General features: G+C 45.4%; 1 protein-coding gene across 3 annotated transcripts in view; it reads right to left on the bottom strand.

Annotated features, from left to right (window-relative positions):
• Dhc64C (dynein heavy chain, cytoplasmic) overlaps window positions 1-13,930 on the bottom strand; it is a 119,857-nt gene that overhangs the window by 73,461 nt on the left and 32,466 nt on the right. For all 3 annotated transcript variants that reach the window (XM_065445201.1, XM_065445202.1, XM_065445203.1), the window contains 10 exons: window positions 13,702-13,812; window positions 13,178-13,297; window positions 12,494-12,857; window positions 10,271-10,416; window positions 8,755-8,865; window positions 7,378-7,587; window positions 6,756-6,902; window positions 4,464-4,630; window positions 3,782-3,955; window positions 2,789-2,954 (listed from right to left, as the gene is read on the bottom strand). In XM_065445201.1, the coding sequence (XP_065301273.1) occupies window positions 2,789-2,954; window positions 3,782-3,955; window positions 4,464-4,630; window positions 6,756-6,902; window positions 7,378-7,587; window positions 8,755-8,865; window positions 10,271-10,416; window positions 12,494-12,857; window positions 13,178-13,297; window positions 13,702-13,812 (1,716 nt within the window). The remainder of the gene's footprint in view (window positions 1-2,788; window positions 2,955-3,781; window positions 3,956-4,463; window positions 4,631-6,755; window positions 6,903-7,377; window positions 7,588-8,754; window positions 8,866-10,270; window positions 10,417-12,493; window positions 12,858-13,177; window positions 13,298-13,701; window positions 13,813-13,930) is intronic.

Below are 13,930 nucleotides of genomic sequence, written 5' to 3'. Positions count from 1 at the left end.
TCCCCACAACCCTCATAACGATATATCTTCACTTGAATTATTGCGTTATTGAAAATTTCTGCCAGTCTCGATCCAAACACGCGCATTTTAAACCAGATTACTCAAAGCACACCGAAAAGCCGCTCCACTGAGAGTAAACTAGCAAGGAGCCTGGGCACTTTCATGGTGGCGCTCAGTGCCTTTAATGCCAAGTCAGCGAGCGACCCTCTCCGTTGCCAGCTACTCCATCTCGGTGCCGCTTCCATGCTGCAGCCACATGTTCTAAGCGGTGAGCGGTGCCGTGGCAACAAACAAGAAGCGGGCGCACACTCCTGACAGCACACATCGCCTTCCACGCTGATCAAGCAAGCGCCCCTCTCTGTCGCGAGCCGTTGGCACCGCGGTGTCTACGCACCCTTTTCCTGCGTGCTGCTGCACCCCTGTGTTATCAGTGGTGAGTGATGCCGCTATGGAATCGTGGCGGCGTGGGAGAAGTGCGCAATGTAACAGCTAAATGTTACTCCGTGCAGCCTTCCGCGTGCCCAAGGCCATGTCACAGGAACCAAGCCGCACTACTTTGTGTTTGTGTGCGATCCAAAATGTGCCGTGTGACGCACGTATTAGTCATCTGCAGAGTTGTGCGATTTCAGCACTACTTTCTCAGCTTTTATTGAGTAGTCGCTTTTATCGAATTACCGCTTATCTTGAATTTTTTCACTGTGCTGTTCACTTCGCTATAGCCAGGGTTTACTGTACTTTTAGAATAGTTTTCGAATAATGAGTGGCAATTTTCACAATAGTTGATAAACAGTGTCCACATCCTAGTATTCATACCGTCAGCAAATTTGTCATTACATTGGACATTATACGAGGCTCCCTGAGAAACGTAGCCTGCTCCACTACAGATGTTCTGATGTTTTATACAGTTGACTTCGGTTAATCCGACCCTGACAGGACAAACAAAATTGTTTGAATTATCCGGCGGGTCGAATTAACCAAGATACAGAAAAATATGACAGAACCCACTGCTGAATAATTTGGCAATAGCTCGATTATAACATGCTGCCAAATCAAATGCGCACCCACTTTCAGTGTGTCCGCAGTACAAAACTAACCTAGAGAGAGCATTGAAGTTCGTAAATGAAGTAAAAATCTAATGCACGCTGGATTTTTTAGCAGGACAAATGGGCAAGGTTCTAATATATGTCGCACACTGGCGGCTAATTTCCTGAAGTCAGCTTCGCCGCAATACGACGTGTTATGCGGCAAAGCATAAGAACGTCATGAACGCAGTTTGCAGTTAAATTTTTCTGGGGGGAAAAAAATGTAAAAAAAATTGTGCACTAGAATCAAGTAGACATCGCAATCTGACATTGTGAGCTGCCATTATCGCTAGAAAATTTTTCTAGGGCAGGCCAACAATAATCCTTTTCGGCGGGAAATGGCTTACGTTCAATGCTTTCACTGTCCCCTAAGCTCTGGCAAAGCAGAGGCTGCCAGAAATGGTGTCTCTACAGGGCTCACAATAGGGGTCAGGCACGTGCACGCTGATTGGTAAAGTCCGAATTATCTGGCAAAAGTCGCTTTTAGGATCGAACCAACCAAAGCTTGGGCCCATAGAAATGCATGGACACTGGCAGGAGCCTCCAGTTGGGATTGAGATGCTCCTTTCTTTTTGTATGACAATTTTTTTTTATTACTTGCACTAGAGGTTTCAAAATTCAGCCAATTAGAGTTTTCTATGCAAAACTTAAATATGTCATTACTTTTTGTCTAGCTTTATAGTTTTGAGTTATGTGACACACAATGGCAAAATATAGTCATCTTTGTGGGAATTTTTTTTATGTTCTAAATTTTAATGAGAAGCATCGTGCTGTAGCTTGTTTAGCTCTTTGTAGATAACGAAGTACCGATACCTAGCCAAACAGCTTGTACAATTACTTCAACTATGCAAAAAGATTAGAGAATTCCAACAAATTTTTTTTTATCGATTCTCTGAAACAACCTTGTACGCAACTACTGCTGGGAAACATTGCAATTTCAAGTAGGTATCAGCACTACATATCTTCAAGAGTATGTATGCGAAATTTCGTTACTGTAAGACAATTATAAAAGTACAAGATTATTTTCATGTGATTGTGAAAAAAATTAGTTATAGTGTCTTAATCTTTCTTTTTTTTAGTTGCAGTAATTGTAGATGCAGTTTGATAGATAAGGGCACTTAGCAGTCTACAAAGAGCCAAATAAACTACAGCATGAAGCTTTTTGCAGAAATTCACTACACAATAATGTGCCCACAAAATCACTTGATTTTGCCATTGCGTAGGAGATAACTCAAGAAATATAGTGGCTATGCAGAAACTAATGACATATCTGAAATCTGCTTGTAATGCTCTGTACGTGGGTGGATTTTCCAATGTCTAGTACAAATATTTAGAAAATGTTTTTTCGAGAAAAGTCCCCCCTTAACCATAGTCGAACCAATGGATGTTCGAAAAGTGTTTGAAATGTTCGAAAAGTGTCCGAACAATTTTCGTGTTTACGGATGGCGACTATACCATTCAGAGACCAAATTGAATAGGACACTATTCAAGTTGTTATTCGAAACCTTCAAATTTTGCACACCCTTACTGAATTGAAAGAAGCCAATTACCACCACGACATCACAGAAATATGCAAACGCGATTGTCTGGTACATCCACACAAAGTCCCACGAGTTTGACGGTGGTATGCTCCCCATTGCATTCTTAGGGTTGCCATCAACTATAGGATGGGCGTGAACTTTGCACGCAAAGCAAGGAGGACGCACCTCTTCTCCCTCCTTAGAGGACAGTCCCGTGACCAGGGTGTTGTCCTCATTGAGGACGATGGCCGCCACACCTGCAAACATCTTTTTGAAGTGCTTCTGCAGCCGTGGGATGTTCTTGCTGTTGCCGATGATCTCCAGCAAGTCCTCGTCGCCCACAAAGTAGAACCTGCATGGGCAGGGTGGAGTCAGGATTTCCACAGGATATTCGGCCCCTCGCCAAGAATCGGGCTGAGAAGCTGAACACCCAATGAAACGCCAGTGTTGCGTGAACACGGCTAACCTGGCACCATAATTTATTGACATCGTGCAAGGTTTCAGCGAGTTCACTCAATACTGAATGTAGAATCAACCTTTAATGGCGCCAAGTGGCCTTTTTGAGGTCACTTATCCAAATGAAGTCCCTCAATTCCTCATACATGGAAGAATGTGCCTACGTAGGTCTGTGGTACAGAAATATTAAGACGTTTATTGTAACTTACCTACTGCTGTGCCCGCCTGCAATGCCATGTGCAACACACAGACCACTTGTCTGCAGCATGGCAGAACTAAACACAGAATGGATTCCCCGCGTCAGCGATACAAGATTACATGTTCCCGCCAGTTCTTGGTTGCAAACATACCATTGCCGACGCAACACCTAATTATATTAATTTATTGATTAATGTATCAAAACTTGACATTGTTCATTCCGAAGTCTTCACCCTTGCAAGTTGCATAACTATGTTAATTTGAATTAGAGCAGATGACGACAAGCAGAACCTGAATTCCGTAGTGATTAACCACCACTCTTACTTTTTGTCATTGCTTCGCATCACATAGTACCACAGTTCACACCAGGAAGACCCAATCAGCAGGACAGTTGCTAATAAAATAATGACAAATGAAAAAAAACACAACAAAAGGGGAACATTTCGGCCACATTTCATCAGCAGAATGCACTGCTAGTTGCCAGTGTCATCGGAGCCAGTGCAACGGCCTCGCTTTTCTTTTTACCTGGGGAATGATGATCGTTCCCGCTCCAGGTACTCTCCAAGGGCCTTCTGGATCTTGCCGAGCAGGTCAGCGAGTCGCTCGAGGGAGCGCTGCACCCCCTGAATGTTGAGCACGTCCAGCACCAGGGGGCTCTTGCTCACTTTCTTCATCAGGGTCAGAAACTCCGAGCTGATGCTGTACGGCAGGAGGGGGGGAAAAAAGTAGGGCACGAGACAATGTACCAAGAACAGAAGACAAGATCCAATCAACAGGGCCCACATTTGCCATCACACTGCACATCCATGCAACCTTATCTATGCAAATAGCTGCATCAGTGTGCTTGCATAGAAACCTCGAGACAAGGCATGGCAGTTCGGTTCAAACATTTAAGTGTGGATCGAGGCATAATCAGTCACCACAGTAAATGTCTACACAGACGATCAATGTGCACTTCATCTTGTGGAGGGGGTTTCACAAAGTGCACTAAGTCAAATAGGCCTATTGTATAAGCTTGCAGCTATACCTGCATTATGTGTTGTTAGGTCACCGAACTGCCACAATATTTAAAGGCTCTTCAGACACAAGAAACACACGCAAGCGTTGTACTTTTTGCAAATATGGCATCCACAAGTAAAGCAATCAGCACAGCATGTTTCTGCCTTGCGTCAAGTATCGCAATTTAGAAATGGTTTTACTGGCACACCTTGTGAAACGAGAGGTCTCCATGGGCAGCAGTGTCTGGATGTCTGCGCTGCCCGAGAAGATGCCCTCCAGGTAGACCCAGCGTCGTTGCACGTCGATCCAGACGTCAAACAGGGCATTGATGCGGTTCAGCTTCTCCTCCCAGGCCAGGGCGTCTTCCTCAAACTCCTGCATCATCGACGTAAGCGCACCGATTGTCGTCCAGAGGTCCAAAAGGCCAAAGGCATCCCAAATGTTTTAAAGGCGGCACTCGCATTTCTTGATCTCCATCTGTCAAAAGTGGTGCTAGATCTGATACTGCTGAGGATTTTATGATGCCACTGGGAATTACGATATCTATGCACCTGTATATGGATATCGGACGAGAGATGAACCGCACGGCAATGAGTGCATGAAGCGCAGTTTGAGTTCGCAAGCGATCAGCCGGCAAATACTGCGAACGCTCACGTGCGAACATAAAGCTCAGAACCTAATTTGCAGAACACAGCCTATACCAACAGCGTTGTGGAGTCAAGGTTGCACCCACCAACATCCTCGACTGCCACGAAATTCTGAACAGGTACTTCAATGACGCACAACAAAGACCAGTATCCCATAAAAATCTTTTCTGCAGTGCCTATGTACTGTAGAAATCTCATTTTTCCGGCCTGCCCAACTATTCGCATACTTTTTGAGACCTCGTCTGCGTCTGATAAATCCACAAGTGACCACTTTCCATATACAAGCGGCAACACGCAAGCGTTGAATGTGAAGCGTGCAACGCTGACAAGTGGCCTGAGCAGAGGCTTCTTCGTCACCTCAGCAGCCTCTGTGCCTCCACATTGTGCCTACTACCCCGTCACATACAATGCGCCACCATTGGGGCGTGATTTCTCCCCCTGTTCATCGTTCATTCGCTCAGCATGACTTTCTCCTTCACATTGGCTTCGTCGCTATTCCAAGGCCCTCCTCTCGATAGACGCACTTAGTTGAGAAGCATGCTTGCTGCCTCGCTTGTTGGTGGGATTTTCTGGAAACCCCAGTATAGCTGCTATTTCTTCTCACACGGCTGCACTATAAGCGGTATACATATATGTGGAGTTCTACGGGAAGGTAAACAGCAGGGGTGCGCGAATATTCAAAAATTTCGAATATATTTTTAATACTCGTATTCCATTCGAAAAGTGGGTATTAGAAAATTTTCCAATATTCAATTGTATACAAATATTCGAAACAGATAGAATATATTGCTGGTTGTGCGGGAGAAAACATGGTTCGTAGCGTTTGTTTATACCTAACCTAAGAATAAGTATGTCATTTTGAGCTGAACTTCGTGCTGTTGGCGAAATTTTGCCTGCAACGCATGTTTAGCCACTGGACGTCAAAGCTTTGCGGAAAAGCCAGCCCCTCAGTAGCAAGGGGCAAAGGTTTGCGGACAGCGACGGTGCGACGGTGCACTCTTTTGCAACGGCCACCCCCGATCCGGGCTTATTGCTTGACAGCAAATGCGATGAGTGACAGCTGGCACAGGGTCAAATGCCTCTGAATTGACAGGCATTTGATGCTGTACATAAGGCACAAGCTGGCAAGAACAGACCACTAGTGGGAATTACTAAATTTTCCAAGTTAAAGTGAGCCAAATACACAATTTCTTCATACAACAGCTTACTGCTCTAATTTTTTACTATTTACAATGTAACTGCAATGGTCTAACATGATAAAATAACCAAGCTTGCTAATAAAAGAATGCGGATATCATTATTCAATATTGCAAGCAAAGTATTTGTATTCAATTCGTATGAGAAAATTTTTCTATTCACGCACCTGTAGTGAACAGGAGTGAGAAAAAACATGTTATAGTCAGTCCTGCACTATAAGCAGTTATATTATTAATAGTATGAACTTTGTTTAAAACACATAATCCTGCACAGAGACTGCTCTATCTGAAACTGGGCTTTTTACGCAGCCAATAATTTCGTTACAAGGCCTTTAACGCAGGCACTTAAGACATTATCTTGGCAAGCTTCAACATAAGCCGCTTAGTTTTTTATTTCACACAATCGCAGTCCAACTGAAGAAGTGGTTCATTTCGTTAGGTAAAGCCACCAGGAAACACATGGTAAACACAAGACTGACAAATGGCTTGTTAACAGAAGCATCCATCACAGCTACGTCATCTGTCCTTTCATATATTGGGCATAGTAGCTGCTAAAAAATAACTGAGCCACAAGTTTAAAAACAGTCTGCTCATTAAGAATGTGACAATAAATGGCAACAAATGCCAAAGCACTGTGCATTAGAGCGAAGAACTTGCCTTGTAGTAGGGCGACAGCTTCATGGCAGCGACCGAGTTGATGTGCTCCTTGACCTTGTTGAAGAGGTCATCCCAGCCGCGGATGAGCCGGCACTTATTCTGATAGTTGACCAGGTCCAGCTCATAGTTTTGCCAGGCTTCGCGCACCTGCACCAGCGGCATAGTACGAGCCACCGGCTTATTAAATGCACAATTATAGATCAAACTGGCGGCAAAGCATACACCTAACTTTACTGATGTCACAGCCAGGTGTTTTACAAGACAAAAATGGGGTGCCACAAGAAAACAACAACAGCAACAAAATAAAATGAAGTGAAGGAAGCACACATCATGATCTGGAAAGTAAATTACAGCCAAGCTTTGTCATTTTCTGCTAAGGTTTCTTTTTGAGAAATTTGCATGGGTTTTCTAGTATCTTTGTGCTACTTTCGGATGGATCCCAATTATTCCCTTTCACGAAAGTTCCTTCACCTCGCAGAACTGATTTCCTCTTTCATTACAGCCTCCAGCTGCACTGAACCCCCCCACCCCCCATTGGGATGCGACTGCCGGTTGACCCCAAATCGGACCAGGTATGCATATCAGGGGGACGGCTGAGAGACATCACGGGACCACGGTATACCTGCTTGAGGAACTCCTCGAGGGCCATCTCGCCCTGCGCCACCAGGATGACGTCCTTGACGATGGCCTCGTTGCGCTGTAGGTCGATGTCCCACACCAGGCCCAGGGTCAGCTCGGAGAGGACCCAGCTGACACGGAGCTGACGCATCAGCTGCTTCCAGTGACGCTCCTTGAGGGCATCCGACTTCAGCTCTACAATGAGCAGGTTCACCTGCCAGTGGCGAAAAATGTGCCTACTGACTGGACAGACTCGCTGTGCCCTACTTGACCGTCCTTGACCCTGACGACTAGTTGAACATGACCATCACCCAACCATTACTTGACCATGACCGACTAACCGATCCGTCAATTGACTGACAAAGTGCAGCGTCTTAGAAGCAAGAGGGCTACGATAGACACTGTAATGGAGGACTTAGGCTAATGATGACTGCCTAGGATTCTTTAGCACTAACCCAAATATAAACACACAAATATCTTGTGCATTTGTGCTCCATTGGAGTGAAACTATCATGACCTAGAATTGAATTAGAAGTACCATGCTCACCGGCAGAATGCCAATGGCTACAGACAAACCATTGTGCACAAGGCTACACAAATGGCACCGCACTAAATACAGCATCCCTCATTTTAACCTCTTTGCCAGCTGACACAGCGTTTTGCGGCGAGTGTGTTTTTCGTTTTGCTGCAGGATGGGCAGGAAGAAGTGGCAAAGATTTATTTTACACATCAGGCTACCGGACACACCACTCGGGCTGCAGCACGAATATATGTATCAAAAGCTCAAAGCGAGTTAATACACTGGGGCATTTGGGTCTGCCGTGCTTGATTTTCTTAACACAACTTCATTCACCTGCATTAGGGTCAAGTCCTAAAACCATACCTGCCTACTTGTTAATTTCAAAATGTTTTCTTTAAAGCTTGCACCAATTACATGCCTTTTTAGGAATAGATACGGCCTTTGTTAATGATTTGCCTTTAGATGTAGCCCCCAAGCAACAGCAACGTACTTCTAACAGCAAAGACTGACATAACGCAGTGTTTTTATATAACAGACTTGTTCAGTGACTCAGCTATTCCTGACGATTTCGCCTGCTTCAGGAGCTTGCCAGCATGAATTCGGCTCAAGCCAGTATCCCTCTTACCTCGTTTCAGCATCATAAAACTTTTCACAAACAAGATTTCATTTTTGGTAACACTTGACACAACGTTTGTAAAATCGCAAGACAAGGCCAAATTCATCAAGTTTATGGAAAATGACAGGCACGTAAAACCAACGCAATCACCTGTAAGATCACAGCTCTTAGGCTGTCAATTCGAGCCAGAAAGCCATCTACACTAAGTAAAAAAAATAGTAAAGGTCTTAATGACAAGCACAAACCTTTGTGTATCCCATGAGCACCTTCTTGACGTACTCGTACGAGGCATACTGCCGCAGGCGTGCTGGCAGCTCCTTCAGCTGATTCAGCAGGCCATCCAGTTGTTGGCGCAGCTGAACATGAAAAGAAAAAGGATATGACACAGCAGACTGTGAGAAAGTGGACCTCACAAGTGAACACAGCAACAGCGGGACTTTCAGTGGCAATTTTATACGCAACAAAGCGACATATCAACACACAGAAAACAATGACAAGCTTCTAGACAAACACTACTGATCTAGCTCGACTTAATATTTTCCTTTAGCCTCTGTTCAAGTAACACAAAAACAGGTTTCACTGACAAACAAATCGATAAAGCTGAAACGCTACATGGAACATTCCCACGTTCACGGTGTCTCCCACATTCAGACATTCTGTGGCATTCGAAGCATGTATGACAGACATTGTTTGATGTCAAGGTGACAAAATGATATGGTAAAATTTATGTTGGCTTTCGCAAGAACTGGTGTAAACAAAATAAAGTGTTGGCATAGTAACACACTCACAAAAGAGGCAATTTCGCTCAACACCAGTGCCCCTAATTAGGGGTATGCAAATATCCAAACATTCAATTATAGAATCAAATAATGCCCTATTTGATTTGGTCTTCGAATTGAATGGTCCCTATCCATAAATATGAATAGTTTTCCAATACCTACTGTTTATTTTTTATGATTTTTTTATGGAGTTTTACGTGTCAAAACCACGATCTGATTATGAGGCACACCGTAGTGGGGGACTCCGGAAATTTGGACCACCTGGGGTTCCTTAACGTGCACCTAAATCAAAGTACACAGGTGTTTCCCATTTCGCCCCCATCGAAATGCAGCCACCATGGCCGGGATTCGATCCCACGACCTCGTGCTTAGCAGCCCAACACAACAGCCATCAAGCAACCGCAGCGGGTAGTTTTCTAATATTTCAAATTGCCTACCATGCACGCTCAAGCATAAAACTGCAGCAAAAGTATGCAATAAACTTATCCCTGCGGCCATAGTAGACATAAAGTAAGAGAAGTTTCGTCGTAGAGCACGCTATGTTGCTCAGGAAGCCATACTTTTCCAGCTAAACCACCACCATTTGCCTTGATCAATGAGTCCAGATTACGCGAATAAACTCCTCAGTTGATAATAATGCTCCATGTATGCTTTTAATAAACCATGTTTCATAATGCGTAACGTGACAGCAGAAACTTCCCAACGCGAATGTACCAGGATGTGAAGACCGTTTTCTATTAACGGTAAGAACGGCTGTTCATTACTCAAAATCTATTCGAAAGGTACTCGATATTTAGTTCAATGCACTTCCGACACTATTCCATTCGTATTCGATTCAGTCTCGAAAAGTACAATTCGCACACCCGTGCTCTCAATCCTTCGTGGCATTTGCAAGAAGCAATGCCACTAACAACTCACACGAGCGCACGTTGTGCATTCGCGAAGCTCTCAACACCCGGGAAAAAAAGAGAGGCGCGCGCACCTTGCGTGCTTGCACCGACAGCCAGGGCTGCTCCTTCATCTGGTCGATCTGGTCCCAGATCTTGGCCAGCTCAGACCACACGCCCTTCAGGTCCTGCAGCTCTTCCAGGGCCACGTGGAGCCGCTCGTCACCGGGAGAGACTACGCCTGGAGAAGGCGAGGGGGACAAAAAGACCACAGTGGAGGCGGCACCCAAGATGAATGCAGACGCTAGCGCCGATTCAAGGACGTAGTAAACCCCTCATTAACTAACTCTTTACCTCCAGTAGATGAGCTCAGCATGTCCACACATTTTGCACGCCCTCTACCATAGAAAAAGCTGGGCTTGCCCACGGCAACAAGTCCCAGTCCCAATTTCTCTGACCAAAGGCGATTTGAGCATGTTCACGCATCTAGTTCTCTCTCTTATGTGCAGATGGCACTACAATTCCATCAAATACTTGGCAGAAACGTTTTTGACATTATTGACAAAGAAAATGTTAGTGGTGGCATGCAGAGAAACCAGCTATCTCCTACACTTAAATTTTTGGGGTGTGTACTCTCCAATAAAAAATATCCTCTTGAATGCATTTCTTTCATAAAAACTTGGTTGAAGCATTTTTAACATTACTGACAAGGAAGATGGTGGCAGCAACGTGTGGAGAAGCCAGGTTTCTCCTACACCTAAATAAATTTTTCTCTGTACGTTTTCCAGTAAAATATATTGTTTTGAATGCATTTCTTGCGTGTATTTATTGTGCCGATTCCATAGAGCACTAAGAACATAGGTAATTTGGGAATGCTCTTTCGAAAATTCTGGAGGCAAACGGTTAACTCGAATTCTGGTATCTCGAAATAACAGTTAAGTCAATATTTTTCCAGCCACGGCATCCATCCACGTGTTTTTCACTCCTTATCTCAAAACCTTCTTGCACCAAACTCCAGATATCTTGAAATGTCTACTTAGAAAATCCCAAGGAGAGGGTAACGGGGCAGCAGTGGCAGCATCGCATGCAATTGCATTTCGTGCGGTGGCAGCTTGTTGTCCAAGGCAGATACCGAGCCGCACTCCCCGCTTATCTTTACCCCCTTTTTTTTTGTCAATCACTGCTCGCCGTACTTGCTCAGCTGCTTGCTGGCACTTCACTGTGACCTTGCACAGCAGCAGTGAGCTGGGAGTCGAATACTTTTTTCCCTCCCTCTCATTTAGGATGCTTTCAGTGATGCATCAATATGGTCGTGGCACATTAATCGTGACCTTCAGCATGATTATCAGCATTTAAGCAGGTGGATTAGCCCAAAGTGTATTCCTAGTGCCTTCAATATTGTGTAACATGGTAATCTTTTGATAGCACTGTTCCTATTGGAAATTTGTACTTTTTATACCTTTTACTGTTTAATGTGCCCCCCTTACTTCATGCCCTTCCATAGGGCCTGTAAGGTTCTTTTGAATAAATAAATAAAGCCAGCATGTGGTGCCCTAAAGCCAGAATGCGAGCCCACAGTGCTTCAGCAAGATAGCGGCTTGGTAAGGATGCTCACTTCATGCTCACGCGACGGTGAGCCGCAAATGGTGCATCACTCGTGGATGGCAGCTAAGCCGAGACAATTGCACTGTTCTGCAGTTTAGTTTCAGTTTTTGAAGTGAAAGTGTCCAGAACTCATTACAATGCAGAAAGTAGCCTCTGCCAGCTTTCTGGATGTCAGGGACCAGTTATGGTCGGAAGACTGGCTTCAAATATCGCCTTAGGATCGATTGTTGTGACTCTGTACCAACCACACTGTCTTGATACAGTACCAGTAACGCTGTTGCCCGTGGATGCCGATGCGTCCGGTGCTGGTGCACGTGAAAGCAACTGAGAATATTACTGGCAGCATTTTGGAAAGGCTCCACGTGGTCAATGTGCAGCCAGTGGGCGTTTATTATGCTGATTTCGTTTTGAAACTCCGCTTAATTCCATTATATTTTTTTGGTTTTACAGCTTAGAGTTAAGAGGTGTTTATAATACAAGGACATTTTTGCATTCCACCCCCTTTGGAATGCTGCTGGGGTTGAGCCTGCGACCTCAAGCTCAAAAGAGCGATGCCATAGCCCCTGCGCGCTACCGCAGTAAGTACTCATGGCCATGGCAATGGCCTTTTAACCACAGGTGCCACGTAGTATGAACTTAAGGAGCAGGCAGCTGGCCAACAATCCCTCGTACGCAACCCGACAGAGTGATAAGCAAAGGGGCGGGAAGCTTACCGGGCTCCTGCAGTTCGAGGGCCTCCTTGGCCTTGACCAGGTTCTCGCGGTCCTCCTTGAGGCGGCTGAACTTGGACTCGAAGATGGCCAGCTGGCTGGTGGCCTCCGAGGGCTTGAGGGATCCCTGGACGGGCTTGCTCTTCTCCCAGTCGGCGAGGAAGTCGGCGGTGCGGGCCTCGACGGCCCGGTCCTCGGCCACCACCTTCATCTGCAAGCTGGCCACCTGGGAGGAGATGGCCGTGTCCTTGCGGCGCATCATCTCGGTGAAGGCCGACCACTCGCCCTCCACGTTGTCCACGTGCAGCCACCAGTTGGGGAACTGGAAGCGCTGCCGCTCCAGGATGCGTTGGCCCTCCTTGTACAGCTGCAGCACAAAATTTTTTTTAAAAATTAACAAATAAGAAGCGGAGTGGAGAGGGCACAGTTTTACACAGTTAGGCGCAGTTCTTATCTCCAGCATAACCACATGAATGAACTCCTGGGACTGCGCAATGTAAGCATGCTTCTCATTATCTATGCTTCTGGGGGCCCTTCATCATTGAGTGGCGAAACAGCAAGGCTTCATTATCAACAGTATCCACCCCTTCTCCCAACATATAGTGAAATATGCATAGATTCTAAAAGGAAGGAACGATTACATAACACAACCCCAGGATGACTAACACATTCTATCCTATGACTTACCTCAACCTGTTGTTCCCAAGACTTCATCTTGCGCTTCAGCGACTGGACATAGGTGATGAAGGACACCGCGTCTGATGTGCTCGCTGTGTCGATGGACTGTTGCTCCAGCTCGCTTCGCGACTGCAGGAAACGGGACAGTGAGCAACATTTACGAGATCACTGCACAAAGGTCTTGCACAGAATTTGAACGGCGTTCAACCCGGCCAAACACTGCTTGCCTGTTGAGCATCTCTGGATTGCTGGAAGCCTAGATCCTGCCCAAGACCCCCGATACATGCATGACTTCCTACGACTAATACACACGAAATAACAGACATAGCCACGCTCAAAACCAGTACAACTTTGGCATGCAATGAGTGCCTTCAAGAGCTCACTGTGCAGAAAAATGGCACAAAATTTAAGGATACATTTTGAGCAATAAATGGCTACCATTGTCTAGCTATCTTGTTCTTTTGAATCTATGCCAGCAATCACTCATAAGCGAGAAAAGAGAGGCTGCGACAAGACAGGTAAGCAAAGCTCACCTTGGAGACAGTGGTGTGGAACTGGGCCATGTCGTTGCCAAGGAGCTGGCCGAACTTGCCAAGCACCTCTTTGTGCCATGAATCGTACTTCAAGGTCACCTTGGACTGCACCTGAAGTACCAGAAGCAGCACCAAGAATGAAGTCAAGAAAGCAGCAATGGAACACTGGAGAAATAGCTTCTGTAGCAAAGAGTATTGTGCAATGCTTTTGTGAGTGCACACATACCCA

The sequence above is a fragment of the Dermacentor albipictus genome, chromosome 7 (genome assembly GCF_038994185.2).
Source record: "Dermacentor albipictus isolate Rhodes 1998 colony chromosome 7, USDA_Dalb.pri_finalv2, whole genome shotgun sequence".
NCBI classification, from domain to species: Eukaryota; Metazoa; Arthropoda; class Arachnida; order Ixodida; family Ixodidae; genus Dermacentor; species Dermacentor albipictus.
This window is presented reverse-complemented; position numbering and strand designations above follow the sequence as displayed.